The sequence below is a fragment of the Etheostoma spectabile genome, chromosome 16 (assembly GCF_008692095.1).
Source record: "Etheostoma spectabile isolate EspeVRDwgs_2016 chromosome 16, UIUC_Espe_1.0, whole genome shotgun sequence".
In the NCBI taxonomy this organism is placed as follows: domain Eukaryota; kingdom Metazoa; phylum Chordata; class Actinopteri; order Perciformes; family Percidae; genus Etheostoma; species Etheostoma spectabile.
The window spans coordinates 2,020,259-2,037,013 of record NC_045748.1 but is presented as its reverse complement, the minus strand read 5'-3'; the positions used below and the strand labels follow the sequence as shown (position 1 = coordinate 2,037,013).

General features: G+C 40.0%; 2 protein-coding genes across 2 annotated transcripts in view; both read right to left on the bottom strand.

Moving 5' to 3' along the window:
- Positions 1-113, bottom strand: part of bnip3lb (BCL2 interacting protein 3 like b) — a 15,635-nt gene extending 15,522 nt beyond the window's left edge. The window contains 1 exon segment of the mRNA XM_032538867.1: positions 1-113. This exon segment is cut by the window's left edge and continues 199 nt beyond it. The gene's annotated coding sequence lies outside the window, so the exon portion shown is untranslated.
- Positions 114-1,684: 1,571 nt separating this feature from the next.
- Positions 1,685-16,526, bottom strand: ppp2r2ab (protein phosphatase 2, regulatory subunit B, alpha b). The gene is made up of 10 exons (XM_032539749.1): positions 16,207-16,526; positions 14,143-14,211; positions 11,682-11,779; positions 11,233-11,398; positions 10,483-10,595; positions 7,254-7,431; positions 6,602-6,766; positions 4,639-4,808; positions 3,856-3,947; positions 1,685-3,410 (listed from the first exon to the last, which is right to left on the bottom strand). Exons 1-10 carry the CDS (start codon positions 16,211-16,213, stop codon positions 3,131-3,133), a joined length of 1,338 nt encoding a protein of 445 aa, XP_032395640.1. The 5' UTR covers positions 16,214-16,526; the 3' UTR covers positions 1,685-3,130.
- Between the last annotated feature and the right edge of the window lie 229 nt (positions 16,527-16,755).

The following is a 16,755-nucleotide window of genomic DNA, read 5'->3' as shown; positions in this document are numbered from 1 at the left end:
CTTGCTAAGCAAAAGCACCGCTGCAGTTTGCTGTCGCCCGTCGGCAGGTCTAGATGGAAGCTGCAGCCGCGAGCTGCTCAGACCTTCCCGGAGCTGGGTGATGACGTCAAACTGTCCGGTTGATAACAAAAGAGAGAGGGAGGGGGTCCCAGTTGATTAAAGACAACGGTAACTTACTTACATATCCAGAAATCTTTAATATTATTTTTTTTGGGGGGGGGGGGGGGCGTTCCGCCTTTAATTTTTAATAATATAGGCTACATCTGCGCCCGCTCTGCCGCTTAACCAATCTGGCCACATTCAGAATTCTTAATGAAGTTTAATATTTCAATAATTGCACGAGAATATAGCATAGTATTCGATGCTGTACCCACGGGTTATGTAAGACTGTTACAGGGTAGTAATGTGTCTAATGACCAGTCAACATTTAGATCAGATGTTTTATTAAATGGTATTGACAAAGGATAAAAAGTGCAATAATAGATATTTCAGACATTTGACGCCTTGCTCCACAGTTGCTCGATGCAAACATTATTGGAATAACAATAACCACTTTGGGAATATCAGTTGGAATTTGATTCAGATCTATTAAAATAAATATTTTAGTAATAAAGTTAATGAAGTACATTTCAAAATTGTCCATTGCATCTACCCAACAAATCAAAATAAAAAAATATATAAATCTGATTTTTTTGAATCCTGCATATTTTGTCTCGTGAATTCTTTTTTTTTTTAAATCCGATTGTTCTGGGTTGATGTGGAGGATGAATTTCATGTATTGTGTGGCTCTAGGATAACATTACAAAGTATAGATTATTTTTTACTATGAAGGAAATGATTTGGATGAATGCCATGTTTTCACTTGGAATCTTTTCATTTTATTTAGAAAATGTTTATCCATAAATGTAACTTGAAAGAAAACTGAATATTCACCAATTTAAAAATGACATGATTTTATATTTTTAAACTTGCAAAAGGACTGACCAATAAGAAAGCCACCTGGACTCTGAACATGTTGCTTTATAACCTCTATTAATGTCAGGCTCCCTTTTTTGTATGTGTATGCATTTAATGTTTTGTTTATGCATCTATACATGAACAATAAAGGCTTTTGAAGACAAAAAAAAGAAGGGAGAGGGAGTGGGATTTCATAACGAGCAGTGACAAACACCCTCACTGGTTACGGCATGGATTAACTAATTTGCATCAATTATTTATCGAAAGTAGAAGAGATTGTTGTTCTCTCAGTTTGGCCATGTAGGAGGCGGTGTGCGTGCACTCACGCACACACCACCAGTCGGAAACACGAGGCAGATGTGTGCCCACGTCTACCAGACAATTGGAGCAGCTTCAGTAGTCAACAACCAGAGCGGGTGGGTTTCATTATGTCCCACCAGGCAGATCGAGGACAGATTCACAGCTGGGTTACACCTGGAACGCCAGGCGCTCTCAATTTTGAATGATTGTTGAAGAGTCCCTGCACTTCTGAGCCTCTTCTCCAGCTGAAGGTGTTCTACTCAGTGACATCAGCTGGTCACGAGTTGGTTTCTAATTTAGCAACTAATGTCCAACCTTGAGGCTCAGCTCGTCAGAGTTACCCGAGGCATCAACATGGATATCACATTGCATAAAACTAGAGCACTGTACTGATGAGATCTCATCAACGATCAAGCAATCACAAGGGTGCAAAAAGTAGTTGTTTTATTATCTTCACTGTCATAGATTAAAATTAGTAGTTATACATTACTAGAGGCATCAATATACTCTGAACTGTCCACATTTTAAATACGTGTGGAGACATCAACTGCTGCAAATCCCTGTGCAGCTTATTGAACCATCACATACAGTAGCAGCAGTAACAATGTCTGCAGTAGTTTAACACGTTCAGTGACTTAATGCCTCAGATAATGCTTTCCTTTAAACTTACAACACATCCAAGTACTTTCAACACATCCAAGTAGTTGGTGCAGCAATAAGTCCAGTGTCAAATCAAAAGGTTTTCCCTGTTGTGAAGTAGTGCTTGAGAGCAGTGGTACACCATGGGAAGACAATACTTAAGATCACTCAAAAAGATGTGCAAGGTCCAGTTTCATTTCACAAAATAGGACGGAACAAATCTGGTGACGTTTTAACGTTTTTTTAATATAAATATGACCATCATAATATTTATCTTTGAATAAGCTCTCTTATACCTGACTATTGTTGAACACAAACAAAAAGGAGAAATAGGAACAAATGCACAAAGATGCCAAGACAGCGCCAATCCAAAATAAAATCTTTACTGGATTCTGGACCTATTTGACCACCCGGGCCTAAGTGTCAGCAACAGTGAGCGGGACAACTCCCTGGGCCGGGCTTTCAATCTGTGGAAACACACTGTGCTTCTGAAACCTCCTGGAGGCACCCGCGGAGGTGCTGCTGTCCTGTGTGTCTGAGCAGCGAGTGTGTAAAGAAAACCGTAAGCATACATGTGTGACTGTTGAGTATGCATGGTTTAATGAACGAGGGGAGACATGTGAAGAGACTCAAAGAATACTATTGACAGTATAATGGGTGAATTAATAAAAAGGTTTACATAAAAAAAAAGAAGAAAAAAAAAGATGGCAAATATATATATATTTTTTTTAGAAAAATAAACACTACAATGGCACAGGACAATAAAGGGACGTACTAAATAAGTGTTTTTCATTTTCTACCACAGAACTTTTGGGGGGAAAGTTATAAAAATAAGTGTGTCTGTATTTAGAATTTTTAAGGAAATTAAACTTTTTACCCATGTTACCCCAAGGGGAAGAAAAGGGCAGGTGGGCTGGCAAAAAAAAAAAAAAAAAAAAAAAAAAAAAAAAAAAAAAGAAATAAAAAATTAAAACGCCATATCAAAAGGGAGGGGCAAAAAAAAAATTGGCACATCACTTAAACTAGAAGGCAGGTGTTACTCTGCCACAGACAGGCTGATGATGGGCAAAAGCGAGGCTTCCTCTGTACACATCTAGAACGAAGTGGCAAAGTCTGGTCACCCGGTAGCGACGGACAGGGATGCTGGTTGTCGGCGTTACCGCACATCACTCCGAGTGAGGCTGCAGGTGCGTGATGTCACCTACGCCAGATCTCACATGAGCCCACCCCGGTGTTAGTTCACTTTATCTTGGAATATGTAGAGATTGTTGGTCGTCGCCACGGCGATGATGTTGTCCTGGGGATGCCAGGCAGTGTGAAGGATCTTCTTGTTGAAGTCCAAACTGTCCACGCTGATTTCATCCTTCTTGCGCTTGCCTCCTGCGCACACTTTGCGAGGCTTGAGGACCTGCATGGGCTTGCTGTTTTCGCGGGAGGCCTCCAAGGTTACATCCCGCCTTTGGCCACGGTCGAACATCCGGAAGAAGTTGTTGTATGAGCCAGTCATCACCACACTGGGGGGGGGGTATGATAGCTTTTAACACAAGTATACTTGGAATAATATCCATTATTAAAAGATTTGTGTTTTAAGTGAAAGTCAAGAGTACTAGGCTTAATGAAAATGCCCCATCGCTATGTAGCGGACAGTAAAATTAATTTAAAGTAACAATTCAAGTTAAACAATTAAAAATTACAAACACTTCTAAAAAAAAGTTCTTTTTTTTAAATCCAATTGAATGCCAAAGAGCAGAATTTGTCTTGTGATTGGCACTTCAAATTATCAGATTGTAATTAAGCCAAGAGAGCTTTGCCATCATTTGTAGGCAAAAAAAAAAAAAACTTAAATCACGACATGTTACTGTAAATACAGATGAGCTGCATCAACAAAGTAAACAAACAGTGCTACTTTAAAGTTGTTGTTTTTTTCAATGAGGTGTTATTTTGTCTGCATGTCGTCACCTGTCATTGCCATTCCAGCAGCATTCAAACTTATCAAAGATGCAGTCGTTCTCGTACAGCGAGCACAGCTTGCTCCTCAGGTACTCATGAACCTGGAACGATCAGACACAGTCATCAACAATCTAGAAGCTTACCACAATGGAAACAATCTTTCTATGCAAACGCCAGTGCACAGCAACACCACATTAATGGTGCCAAGTGGCCACTACGTGGAATTACAAGGCAAGATTTAAACTTTTTTTTTTTTTTTTTTTTTTTAAAGAAGAAGAAAAAAAGGTGTGGCTATTGTTGAGAAAGAAAGTAAAAAAAAAAAAATGTCTGTTATTTTTCTACTTTAAGCACACTATACCCATTAAGAATGAATGCACATTATTGGCTATTGATTTAAATTTGTAATAAGAAGAACATGTTTTTTTAGTGTTCCATTGGCAGTGTGTAAATATCACACGGGCAATATAAAATAAACACTACCTTAGTGTAATTAGTGTTGAGACTTTAAGAGAACAATGCATGATCTGACTTTTGAACAATGTTACCTTTAGACAGACACTAGGTCAAACAGTCTTTCCCCATAACGAAAATGCTAAGCCTGCAAGACCAAGTGACTCTTGAAAGTTATTAGTGACGGGGAGTGTCCTCCACAGTGTTGGCCGGTCTACTGCTGTTAACTTAGTGGGGTCTGCAGCAACAGACCGTCCAAACGGTGTTCATTCAGTGCCAATAATAAGTCGCTCATAACCGGTTTACACTTGCACTTCAACAAAGCTGACACCTTAGTCTTACCTGATAGGTCTCCACAGGCCTGTTCTCCATGTTCAGATCCCAAATCTTAACAGACAGGTAGTCTCTGGTCATCATGTAGCGTCCATTGTGGCTAAACTTGACATCTGAGATTGAAGATATGATCTCAGAGAAGAAGGAGCGATTACTGGGGTCTTCTGGCTCCTCAAACACTGGACAAGAGAAACAGGAGGATGATACAAACATTAGTAGGATGAAATATAGTCTGAATGCAGCATTGGCAGGTTTCTGAGTGACATTAGAAATGGCGTTTCTCCATTACACGGTACCTGCATTCTTCCTTTTTTTTTTTGTATCACCTGCATCGAGGTTCCAAGCGAGCTGAGCCGATACCAAAAAGGTGACGTGAAAACCGGCAGACCACTGATAGGTCAGAGAGAATAGTCACTAATCACTGCGTCATCATTGCTAGCGACGGACGGGGGTGTCCTAAACAAACCCTGAAAAATAGTTTAGCCAGCTGTGTTTTTCAAAAGAAAAAGCAGCTTAAAGTGATGTAGTAATAAACAAATCAAAGAGTTGTCCTAGTAGCTTTATGATTATTCACTTTTAGGATCCAGCACCCGGCCTTCAAAGCTTTCTAAGTATCTGTGTGAGTTGAGCCCGTCCAGTCCTATTCATCCATTTATTATAGATGAGGAGTACAAACAAAAGCCAAAAAAAAAAGTTGCAGGCAATTTTTGGGACATGCGAGTCTGATGATAATGTCGGGAGAGAGGAGGCACAAGCTGCAGGCCAGACTCCACAGACCGGTGGTTTCATGTCTTGTTTTCATGTACACCAGGAATGAGAGCCACACCGCCCCGCATATAGTTATACTTTTGTTAGTCTATATTATCAACGATGTTGGAAATTCCTCCGGATGTCCCTTATTTCGGTCGGATGTCAGTTACCTTGCCCTGTCTTTGTGTTGGAATTTTAAACTCCAGTGGATTTCTGAGGACTATGGTTAACTGCTCCACAGATCTCTGCAGGGTAAATCCAGACAGCTAGCTAGACTATCTGTCCAATCTGAGTTTTCTGACTAAAACAACCTTTGTACATACACATGTTCCACCGAAACAAAAAAAATTCCTTCCAGAGGCTATTTTGAGGCGGTACCGTTGCTCGGTCCAGCGCTTAGTGCCACCCAAGATGATTGTGATTGGTTTAAAGAAATGCCAAAAAAACCAGAGCCTGTTTTTCTCCCATCCCAGAATGCTGTGTGGACTAACCAGAACCCCCTCCGCAGAGCTCTAAACGAGACGGTCTTGCAGTGCAAAACTATGCTTTTGTAGATAGAAAGTAAATTAGATCATTTCTGCATATTAGCGCCCATGTGAATGTGTATAGCAGCAGCACAAAGTAGCAGGAGTCAGATTTCACTCATAAGGTGAGGAGACCAACAGGGCGATGAGGCAAAAAACCGGGCCGGAAAGCATGTTGTGATAACAACCGGCAACTGTTAGTGGTTATGTCTTTAGCTGCAGCATTACAGTATGTATGTATGTATGTATGTATGTATGTATGTATGTATGTATGTATGTATGTATGTATATAGCTTTTTTTACTTCCACTTTGATAGGTTCAAAAGTGTAACATAAAACATAGTTAATGTAAGTGTCGCTGCCGTTTTCAAATGTGATGAAATGTTAAACAAATGAACAATACGAAAAATCTTGCCTCACCCTTGGCCTTTCCTCAAGGCACCTCAGGGTGCCATGGCTGAATACTGGTCATAATGTTTATATATAAACAATCATGACATTGTGGCAATGACTTTTCTACCTCCCTGCTGTGTGTGCATCTTCAATTATTTATGAATGTGAAACACCTCTATTCTTTAAAGATATAGTACAAAATGAAAACTAGTTCACTGTCAATCAGGTGGCTTAGCTTAATGAATTCAGTACGTAAGCCACCGGTCAAAGAATGGTGATCGAAAGTGACATAAGGAAGTACTCACATTTGGAGTGCTTGTCACACAGTGCTGATGCCCTCATGTCACACAGACGGAGGGTTCCTTTGCTGCTGCTGTAAACAAAGGTGTTACACTGATGAGGATGGAACTCGGCTGCTGTGATCACCTCCGTTAGCTCCTCCATGTTGGCCGGTTTAATGTCAACGATATCTGAAGTGCACAGGGTTAAGGAATAAACCTTTCCAGGGATTAGCAAGATGACTCACACCGTTTAAGTAGTATGACAATGTGTACAGGGCATTTTAGTAGTACAAAAGTATTTCCTAAACCTTGCTCTGAAAAATTCTATAAAGTGTCAAACTGGGTGACAACAACTATCCACTACGGATGGGAATCCTTTGGTTTTTTTCTCCCTGGTACCAGTGCTTATACTTTAAAAAATTAATAATAATAATAATAATAATAATAATAATAATAATAATAATATGAAATGACAGTCGGCAACATAAAAAAACGGCTTGTTTATTGTTAAAGTCATGTGGTCAAAGTTAAATGATTAAATGATCTGACTTTTGAACAATGTTACCTTTAGACAGACACTAGGTCAAACAGTCTTTCCCCATGACGAAAATGCTAAGCCTGCAAGACCAAGTGACTCTTGAAAGTTAATAGATGAGAGGCTTGTATTTAAGGATACTGAAGCTGCGGTCGGTGATCTCGAGGTGCCAGAGGTTGATGCGGAGGTCGTCTGCAGACAGGTAAGTCTCGTCGTCACTGTTGACTGAGATAGAGTTGATATGGTAGGTGTGAGCGTTGGCAAACACCCTCCGTGGACTGGCTTCCACCATGAGGTCCATGGGTATTAAAACTGGTACCTGACAAACAAACACAACATAATCTCAGATTTATAAAGAAAGGAATTCATTTTGAAGTTCTGAATGATCCTTGTGGCACATTTCTAGTCCGTCACAAAGCTCTTTGTGGACTTTTACTACCAGAGCACGGAGCCATTGTGTCACGCAGTACACCGCGTATTTAATTGGCTCGATGAAACAGGAAGCACTAACGCCCTCCCCATACAGGATGAATTTCAGATCAGATTGTCCATCCAATGAATGTCTGATTTGCTTACTTAATAAATCAAAACAGCAGTCTAAACAAGGCATACGATAATAACAGATATACAGATGTCTGGGTTGTACTTATTGGGTGCAGGGTCAGTCAAAGGAAATCTTTCAAAAATTAAAAAGGCCTTTAATAAAACTAGGGAATCAACAGATGAGTTTTTTAAAAGGCCAATACAGATTATTATTATTATTATTATTATTATTATTATGTAGTAGTAGTAGTAGTAGTAGTAGTAGTTAGGGAAACCAATAACCTTTTTGGAGCAGATATGCATTTACAGTGAAAATGAAAATCTTCAAGTCAAAATTAAGATTTGGGGATTTTACATACTCCAACACTAAACTTGTTTCAATACCAAGCAATTATTTAATAAATTTGAAACTTTTAACATGACACACAGTAAAAGAGTCAGATAGTGTTGTGGGCGGGACAGTAAGTCAGATTCAGTGGTGTGTGAAATCGAAGCAGACAAACAGACAGAGCCAATGTAGCAGAGCCAATGCAGCACACCTTTTAATTAATTAACTTTACCGGTTATCAGGCAAATAAAATGCCGATACAGATAATCTGCAAACTGTAATTAAACAACCTCATAATCGGCCTATCCCTAAATAAAACCAAAATTATTGTGTGCCTACATGTAAGTGTAAAATGGGAGCGTTTTGGCTGAATGCCTTGGTAACTATTCACACCCAGAAGGTGCATGATTCGGACAGGAATCCAAACAGGAGCAGCTGCCATTTTCTTTGCAGTTAGCAAAGAAAGGAAGCCAAACCGGTAGCCCATCCTGACTCGTAACACACCCATGGTTAATATTTGCATCCAAATTTTTCCAATTTGGAATTACATGGTATTTAGACTGAACATTTAACAGAGTATGAGCTTCTCCTCCAAATTAAGAAAAAGAACCACTTATATATTGTACATCATACAAAGCTATTAACCTATGTAGAGATTCATGTTAATAGGTAGACAGTATCCACAGTTGAAGCCACCACACACCTATGTTACACCCACAAAAGGAGTTTATTTTGGCCAATTAGACATCTCAGGACTGTTAGCATAGAGATTTTGCTCTAGAGATTTAGTCCTGTTAGGTGACTCAGTTTTGTCACACCCGTTCCTGTTAGGGCTGAAAAACTGATTTGATTCTATAAATATATAATGTGGCGATCTCAGCCAGTAAGGTTTTACCCATGCTCAACCTACAAACAGGTGCAATCAGCTAGAACTGATTGATACATTTGAATACATTCCATCTACCAAAACCATCAGTATAACCATATGTAATGTTTTAATGTGATAAGCATACAGCAGGTGATCTGAGCAGTCCGCATTACCCAACAAAGCTAAGCTGGGCAACAATGCTTTCTCAACATATCAGCTATCAAATACATGTGTAGAGATTATTTTACTTGTGGGTAGAAACTAGGGCTGCACAATTTGGAGAAAAAGTCATACTGTGGTGGCGATGTACGATGCGGAGATTCCATTTGTGATTTAACAGTATAAGGAGTTTACTTGATTATCAAGGAAATTAAGATACTAAAATTTTGAAGTGGATTTTGAACGTACATACAAAAGCTAAACGAAAGAAATACATTCACAAAAAAAAGTGCAATACTTATTTGAATAACTTAATATTTCAGAAAGTGATACAAATATTTTAATTCTTATTAAATGCATACATTTTGTATGCCCTTTTAAACAATGAAATTCAAGATGGTGTACTATAACAAATAGTATTATGTTAATACTAGTTACTATAGTAGTATTATGTCAAATATTTTGTAGAACCTCTTCTTACAGTCTGCATGTTCTGAGCCCTCTTTACGTGACGCGCTACTGCCTGAACAGACTGTCACTGGTCATCTTTGTGGGCATTTGATACGAGGGGCGCGCTGAAGGCAGATTCAACGTAGAGTCAACACAGAACGATAAATCGGGCATTAGTCAGAGCCAGAACGTCAAGCGAGTGAGTGACGTCAGAGCCTGAGTGGTAAAGAGAGGAGAGAGAGCACGGGGGTGAGCGGTGTCGGACTTAGCGTAGGGGCTATGTGAGGAAAAAAAGCAAGAGGAAAAAGAATCCGCAAAGATGACAAAGTGAGTTACCAGAGCACACAAACATCTTAAGACACGGTGGCTCATCTGTTGTAAATAGTGTTGGTAAAGCAAAGGGTGTTACAACGTGGAGGCGTGAAGTGCACACAAGAGTGTCATGCACACAGCACACTCAAATTGCACAATTTTTTTGCGGTTACAAAATCAGGATCACATCGCAATTGCGATTAGCTTAATCACGCAGCCGTAGTAGAAATTAGAGATGTTCCAATACCGATACTGCTCTCCTCCGATACCGCCTAAAAACGCTAGTATCGGTATCAAGAAGTACTGGAGTTCATGCACCGATGCGATAACACGTAATAAAGCCCTAAAGAAAATCTAATTTAAAGTAGTTTATATATGTTCTTTTTCTGTTATAACTGACTGTCAAACTGCATTACAAAAGAAAGTTCGGTGGCATTCATTGTTTGAAAGTTCAGTCCTGAGCCAGACCGAATACAAAAAGAGAAATCGTATCACATCCATACAGGGATAGCAGTATACAGTTAAAACAATAACAATAAAATATATGACACACTGGTATTGGATGAGTACTCCGTAATGGGCGATATGCAAGTTCAGGTATCAGAATCGTATCGGGAAGCGAAAGATTGTAACGGACCATCTCTAGTGTTAACCTTGGTCAGTCAGAGTAATCCCACATCTTAATATACCACTCAGATTCAAAGACTGACCCGCAGTGACGTGATAGTGTTGGGATCTTTGTAGCGTCCATCCTCCTCTTTTAGATTATAACCCTCTGGCCTCTTGTCTCGTTCACTGATTTTCCACAACTTGATTGTCTTATCTGACAAAAAACAAAAAGAATTGTGTAAATAACAATAACATCATGGACAATTAAAAAGTCTTAGCAGACATCGGAGAGGTCAAACAACACGGATATGTTGCTCATACCTTGGTTTCTTTTTTCCCCCTCAGAGGTTTCAAATAAAAGGGTGATTAAGAGGAACCTTTCAGAGTGTGATTTTCTTTATTTTTTAAAACAAGTTTGGATACATCTGATAACTTAAGAGTTTCTAGTTTTAGTGAATTTGGCATTTTCAAAAAAATAAATGTAAAAAGCACTTAAAAAGGTCTTCAAGACACTGGGCTACAGCCACAGATTGTATCAAGGGGTTTGATCTGCCCATAAGCAGCGGTCACACAGAAACAGTTATATATAATAATTTTGTGCAGTGCTATCTGTCATTTATGACTGTGAAAAAGGCCTTCATACATGTTAAGATGGTCCAATAAAAGTGAGCAGAATTAGGGATTCTGCAGCAGAGGAAATCATAATTGTGAAATTTGAAAAGCCACATTTAGTTTCTCTGTTGAAGATGGAATAAATTTCACCATTCACATTTCAAATTAAAGTCACCATAGATTATTGTTAAATATCTGGCTATGCGCTTGATTAAAAAAACAAAACAAAAATAACATACCGTTAGTTGACAACAAGAACTGAGCAGCATTCTTCTGGGGAAGCCAGCGAATCTTGTTGATCTTCTCTTCTATTTCCAAACTCTTCAAGTAGTCAAACTCTGGCTCATGGCTCTGGAAAGTGCTGTAAACATTGTATTCACTCCGGAACTGAGGCAGATTCTTATTCTGCCGGGAGCCGGGCAAAATATCAGAAGAAGAAGAAAAGAGCAGACGTTAGACAAGAAAAAGACAGCTATAGCCATTTTTGTTCTATATACAGTATTATAACTCTCATTCCAAAAAGACATATCCATCTTTTAAATAAGCGAAGGGTACTTTTGGACAAAAAGCACAGCTTCACCTTAAATTATGCTTATAGGAGGCCGTTTTTTAAGCTTTAAGAAATTGACTTCAGGGGATGACCTTTGCTGAAATGGGAAATGTATGGGAATAAAACTTGCAGCTGTACCTCGATTTCCTGCTGGAAAATGACTACACGTCCACCCTTGTCTCCAGTAGCTAGCAGCTCCCCTGTGTGGTTGAATTCAACTGTGGATATGATGTCCGCTGCAACAAAAAAAAAAACACAAACATGAAAAGACATTTAAACTTGCACATGTAATATGTTTTCTTTTAAAATGGTGTACAGACATAAAATGACTTCTGGCCAATCCTCAAGACAATGAGGAACCACTCAGTTATCCCATCTAACTCTGGATTTTTCCTTTGATGGGTGAGTGTGTAGGCTGGAGATGCAGAAGGATGTCAGAGCATGTGGAGCAGACAGAAAATGATCAGTAACCTAGTTTTTCTACACACACTTCCCCCAGCGGTAGCATGTTGCTTTATGAACACACACACACACACACACACACACACACACACACACACACACACACACACACACACACACACACACACACACACACACACACACACACACACACACACACACACACACACACACACACACACACACACACACACAAGAGCAGAAGGACAATGCTGCAGTAGGAGGTCTTTGTGTGCGATTTTCTCCCTAAGGCCAAAAGTAGGGGGCAATATATTTGAGGACATAATGACAACTGCTCTTCTATTAGGGCAGCAACCCACATCAACATCTATATTTACATCAGATTTAAAGGTTGGGTAAAGAACCTGGTACTTTTTAGTGTACCGACCAATACACAATTACATCGGTACTACTGGGTAACGATCCACGTTAACTCAATACGGTGCCAAGTTTTTGTAACTTGGCAGTTCATTAGCACGAGCTTCTCCGTCCCCTCCTCTGCACGGTGACAGAGAGCGCGGCTCAGCTACGACACACGCAGACAACGTTCGCTGCAATAGAACATAATGGCGAGCCAAAAGCGGACGCGGTGTAGTTACACTTCCTGAGACAGACAGGCCCAAGGGCAGTCTCTAAGCTCTAGAGACAGACTAACAGGCTGGAAGTTGTAGGGAAGGGTCATATTCTACACCCATGGGAAGCGTTTGGGAAGGGAAAGGGACGAGTTTTATTTTATGTGGTGTGTAAATTGTTTTTTATCTGTAGTATTTCTTGTATGGAAATGGTATCCTTTTTTTATATTTTTCTCGATTTTGACTAGTTTGTTTTTATATTTTCTTCCCAGCTAAAGCATTTTTTTTAGAGTTAAGTACAGAAAAAAGGTCCCATCAGCTATCATTGCTGTTTTTTCTATTGATTCACACATTAAGCCTGTGAAATGTATAAATGACTAATGTCCACCACAGGAATAAAAACAAAACTCAAGGGCCAAAGCAAAGCAACTACCCGCATTACTAACATCATGCATTACTTATGTAATGTCTAATGGAAGTCACTATCTATAGGTGGAGGCTGCATGGATCAAGAGCGGTGGGAGCAAATATGTGGGCATTTTTCTGTCAATTCATTGTTAGAATGTGTTAAAGGGCTCAAACATGCCAGACTGCTGCAGAACATCATGAACTGAACAACATTACAACAATACAGTCTTAGTGTTTACCCTACCATTGTTTTGGCAACAACAACCCCCTCATATATTTTATATTGTTTTAACAACGGTACACTACTATCCCTGTGGATGTGGATGGATGTGATATGATTTCTATCTTTGTCGTCGATCTGGCTCAGGTTAAACTCTTTATGAAACATGAACAAACACAATTAAAACCACAGAACATCTTTTTATTATCCAGTTTGACAGTCAGTTATAACATAAATAAACTTCTTTACCGTAGGTTTTCATCTCTAATGAGTAACGTATGCGGAGCGGACTTTCCAACACTACGCTTTAACGATAATGAAACTGGATACACATGAGAGCAGCGGTGTTTGTGCGTTTGCGCCGCGGAGATCCACTCTACACGTGTAAACATAGGACAATCTTCTATTTACATTTTTTACAAAAGGTGTGTGTGCGCGCGGCCCTTTTTACACAGGAACAGATCATAAAGTGTCATTATTTCTTTTAAATGAAACTACCGATATACGGGAAACAACCTAATGACTTTAAATGAGCGTATTGGCAGTTTAATTTTGAGAGTTTCTGCTTTTGATTGCCACTGATAACGGCAGACAGTAAAGTTTTTTACAGCGCTGTGCCGGCTCAAAAAAACTGAAGAAACAACAAACCTAAAGCAAAAACTCCCCATCTCCCCTGTATATCACACAATCCTACGTCGTGTGCGCGCGCGGCTGGTGTAGCCAGTTAAACCATACATTACAATGCACATACAATCTGCTAACAATCCGCATCCATTACGCGTTCAATGTTGCAAAAGTCGCGCAACCTTACCCCCATTTACAACGGTTGCTACATAGTTGTGTGATGTTTAAACCATTGTCATTTTATTTATTTTCCAAAAATATGTGCTACATGACAGACAGACAGATTAATGCTAGTTCTTGGCAGAGCTCATACCTTCAGCTACGTCATCATCAATGGCTCCTTTCACCTGAGAGAAGCACCACTGCATGTCACCTCCAGGTCCTGCAGGGATTAAAAAAAAAAACACATTAAAGTACAGTACTGGCAGGCTTACTTTATACATTTTGATTTAAAGCCTCACAATGTTTCCAACACCTAAACTGTATAGCGCTGGGCATCAACAATGATGTACAAGTAGTTAAGATGAGCAAGTTTCAAAGTTTTGGCTTGTCATGTGCCCATTCCCTTTCAAAACTTCTCCAAGTCTAGCCTCATAATAAAATTGAAACCACACAATTCAATCCCTCTACAACTAAACGCAAGACATCCCTAACTGTTTCACACATAATACCTGCTCAAGCCGTTACGCTATGGGCTCATTAAGAGGCCAAAGAACTACAGTTATAAAGCACAGGACCGTTGGATGTCAAATCCTTCAACACTAATGAGTGTAACTGTAAATGCATCCACCAAATCAAAAATCTGATTCGCGCCTTAGTTGGTATGGTGGTTTTCTCGCTTTGAGAGAGTTTGAGAGTCAATTGCAAAAAAATGTCATCAATACTGACTAACTCCAGATCATAGTAACGGTAGGTGAATACAGTCTCAAACCATCTGAAGCTTGGGCAACTGTTGTAACGTTACCAGAAAGAGATGCTCTCACGCCAGGCTCCTATGTTAAATAAAAACAAGAAAAAAACATGCTGACTTGTTTGATTATGACCTCCATCACTAGCCTCAACAGGTTCTGCCGCAACATAGCTCATTGCACAACAAAGCTAGTTAAATTCCACCTATTTTTTTTATTATTTTTTTTTAAACACGTGATCATTTCTGTTATTACACAATGCAAACTGGTCTGATTTGTGGATACCACGTACTGGAACAGCTCTGCAGAATAATTAAAAGGACATTTATGAGTCACCCTGGCTTCATCATACATGTATTCTGAGATGAATTATGATTTAAAACCAGCCATTAAAACAGCCTGGACAGGGTTGGTACTGGTCAGGACAAGCACTCACATAGATTGCCTGCATTCCTTGCATACGAAAATGCACATAGGCGTTTAACTGTGGAAATTATGTCAGTTTTAACAAAAAGGATAATGTGCAATGACTATGTCCAAAGACCAGTGTCATTTCCCCGCCCAAATGGACCAAATGCATGCACTGGATATGTCAGCAAGGACCCGTTTTGGCTATAAACAGCCTTCAATCCTAATCGGCTGCAATGAACTTGAGTCGCATATCATTTTAATAGCTACTTCGTTCATTGAAATGTGAAATGCTAACGTTAGGCTATACAAAAAAAAACGTGACTATCTGGGTCTTACTTGAAGAGAGACCATTTCCACTTAGCTAATGTGTAGCATGTGCATGTCCTCAATACAGGTTATCTTGACTCTTGAGTCCTTTCAGCCAGACATTGCACAGAATATTTAACAGCTTGTTCAGTCTGCAGCAGGCCTGGATTACTAGCCTGCATGTGGGCAATGTCAAAGTTTGAGCTAACGTTAGCTAGCCTGGTTTGTCTAACCAGTCCTGGCATGTTTGAGAAATGTGTGCACTGGAGTGGAACCGCCTGTTTTACCTCTAGGTATTTTTTTCAACATCAACAGCAGATCAGATGTATTAAAATTAATCGTTTGAAAATCTCGTGCACAAGTCTGAGAAGCAGCCGTTGCAGCTACGACAAGTTGGAAGCGTTAGGTTGGTGAGGCTATGTTTGGCTAACACGGTATGCAGCGTTAGCTTGCTGGTCTCTGGTCCGGTGATAATGGTAAACAGCTATCGGCTGCTAGCTTGCTAGCAGCAGCTGGCTAGCTTTAGCCGGCAAATGCAGGCCAGATAGATGGACGATGACACTTGAGTTTGCTGTGTAGCTAACGTTAGCACAAGCTAGCTAAGTTTAGTTAGCTACCAACCGTTAGGTAAACTGACACTAGCTAGGTTGGTTAGCGACATCCTGCAGCCGTCAAGGCAGAGAGCTTGCTGGACCGGAGTCGGCCTGTTCCTGGTGTTTATGTGTGTAACGTTAATGGTTAAACTGAATTACCTGCCATGTCGAGACAGACAGTGGGGCTTGCCTCAGTCAGTCACGATCCTGCTTCCCACTCCCACGCGCTGTTTCGTGGGATTTGAACTTTTTCTTCCACTGTCTAAGCAAACCTGAATGTCACGCGCTTGCTAAATTAACAATAAGACGGGTTATTTTATTGCTATCCTCCTTTTCTTTCCCGCTCCTCTCGTCGCTGTTGTTTCAGTCTCTGTGTCAGACACTCTCTCCTCTGTCTCTCTCTTGCCGCATCCCACAAGTCACTGCTTCCCCACCCCAGAGTCTTTTTTCACACGTGAACCAAAGGGTTTTTATAATGCGCGCGCACACAGAATGGCAGCTGCACAGGCACGCGCGTGCACATTGCTGAATGTGGATGGAGGGTTGGAGCGACTGGCCTGACTGAAGTATTAATATTTATTACGTTAGAAAGCACCCAAGAAAAATTACAATGTAGTTCCTGTTGGACATTTGGTCACACTGAAAGGACTAATGTCCTTTCAGTGTGACCAATGTCCAATGTTCTTTCAGTGTGTGGCATGTTGAAAT

What these genes read in the sequence shown, in the direction of transcription:
- ppp2r2ab (XM_032539749.1), bottom strand. An exon ending in ACACTATCACGTCACTGCGG is followed by an intron (nt 7,432 to 10,482) that starts GTCAGTCTTTGA and finishes TTTGTTTGTCAG; the next exon opens with GTACCAGTTTTAATACCCAT. An exon ending in TGCTGGAATGGCAATGACAG is followed by an intron (nt 3,411 to 3,855) that starts GTGACGACATGC and finishes CCCCCCCCCCAG; the next exon opens with TGTGGTGATGACTGGCTCAT.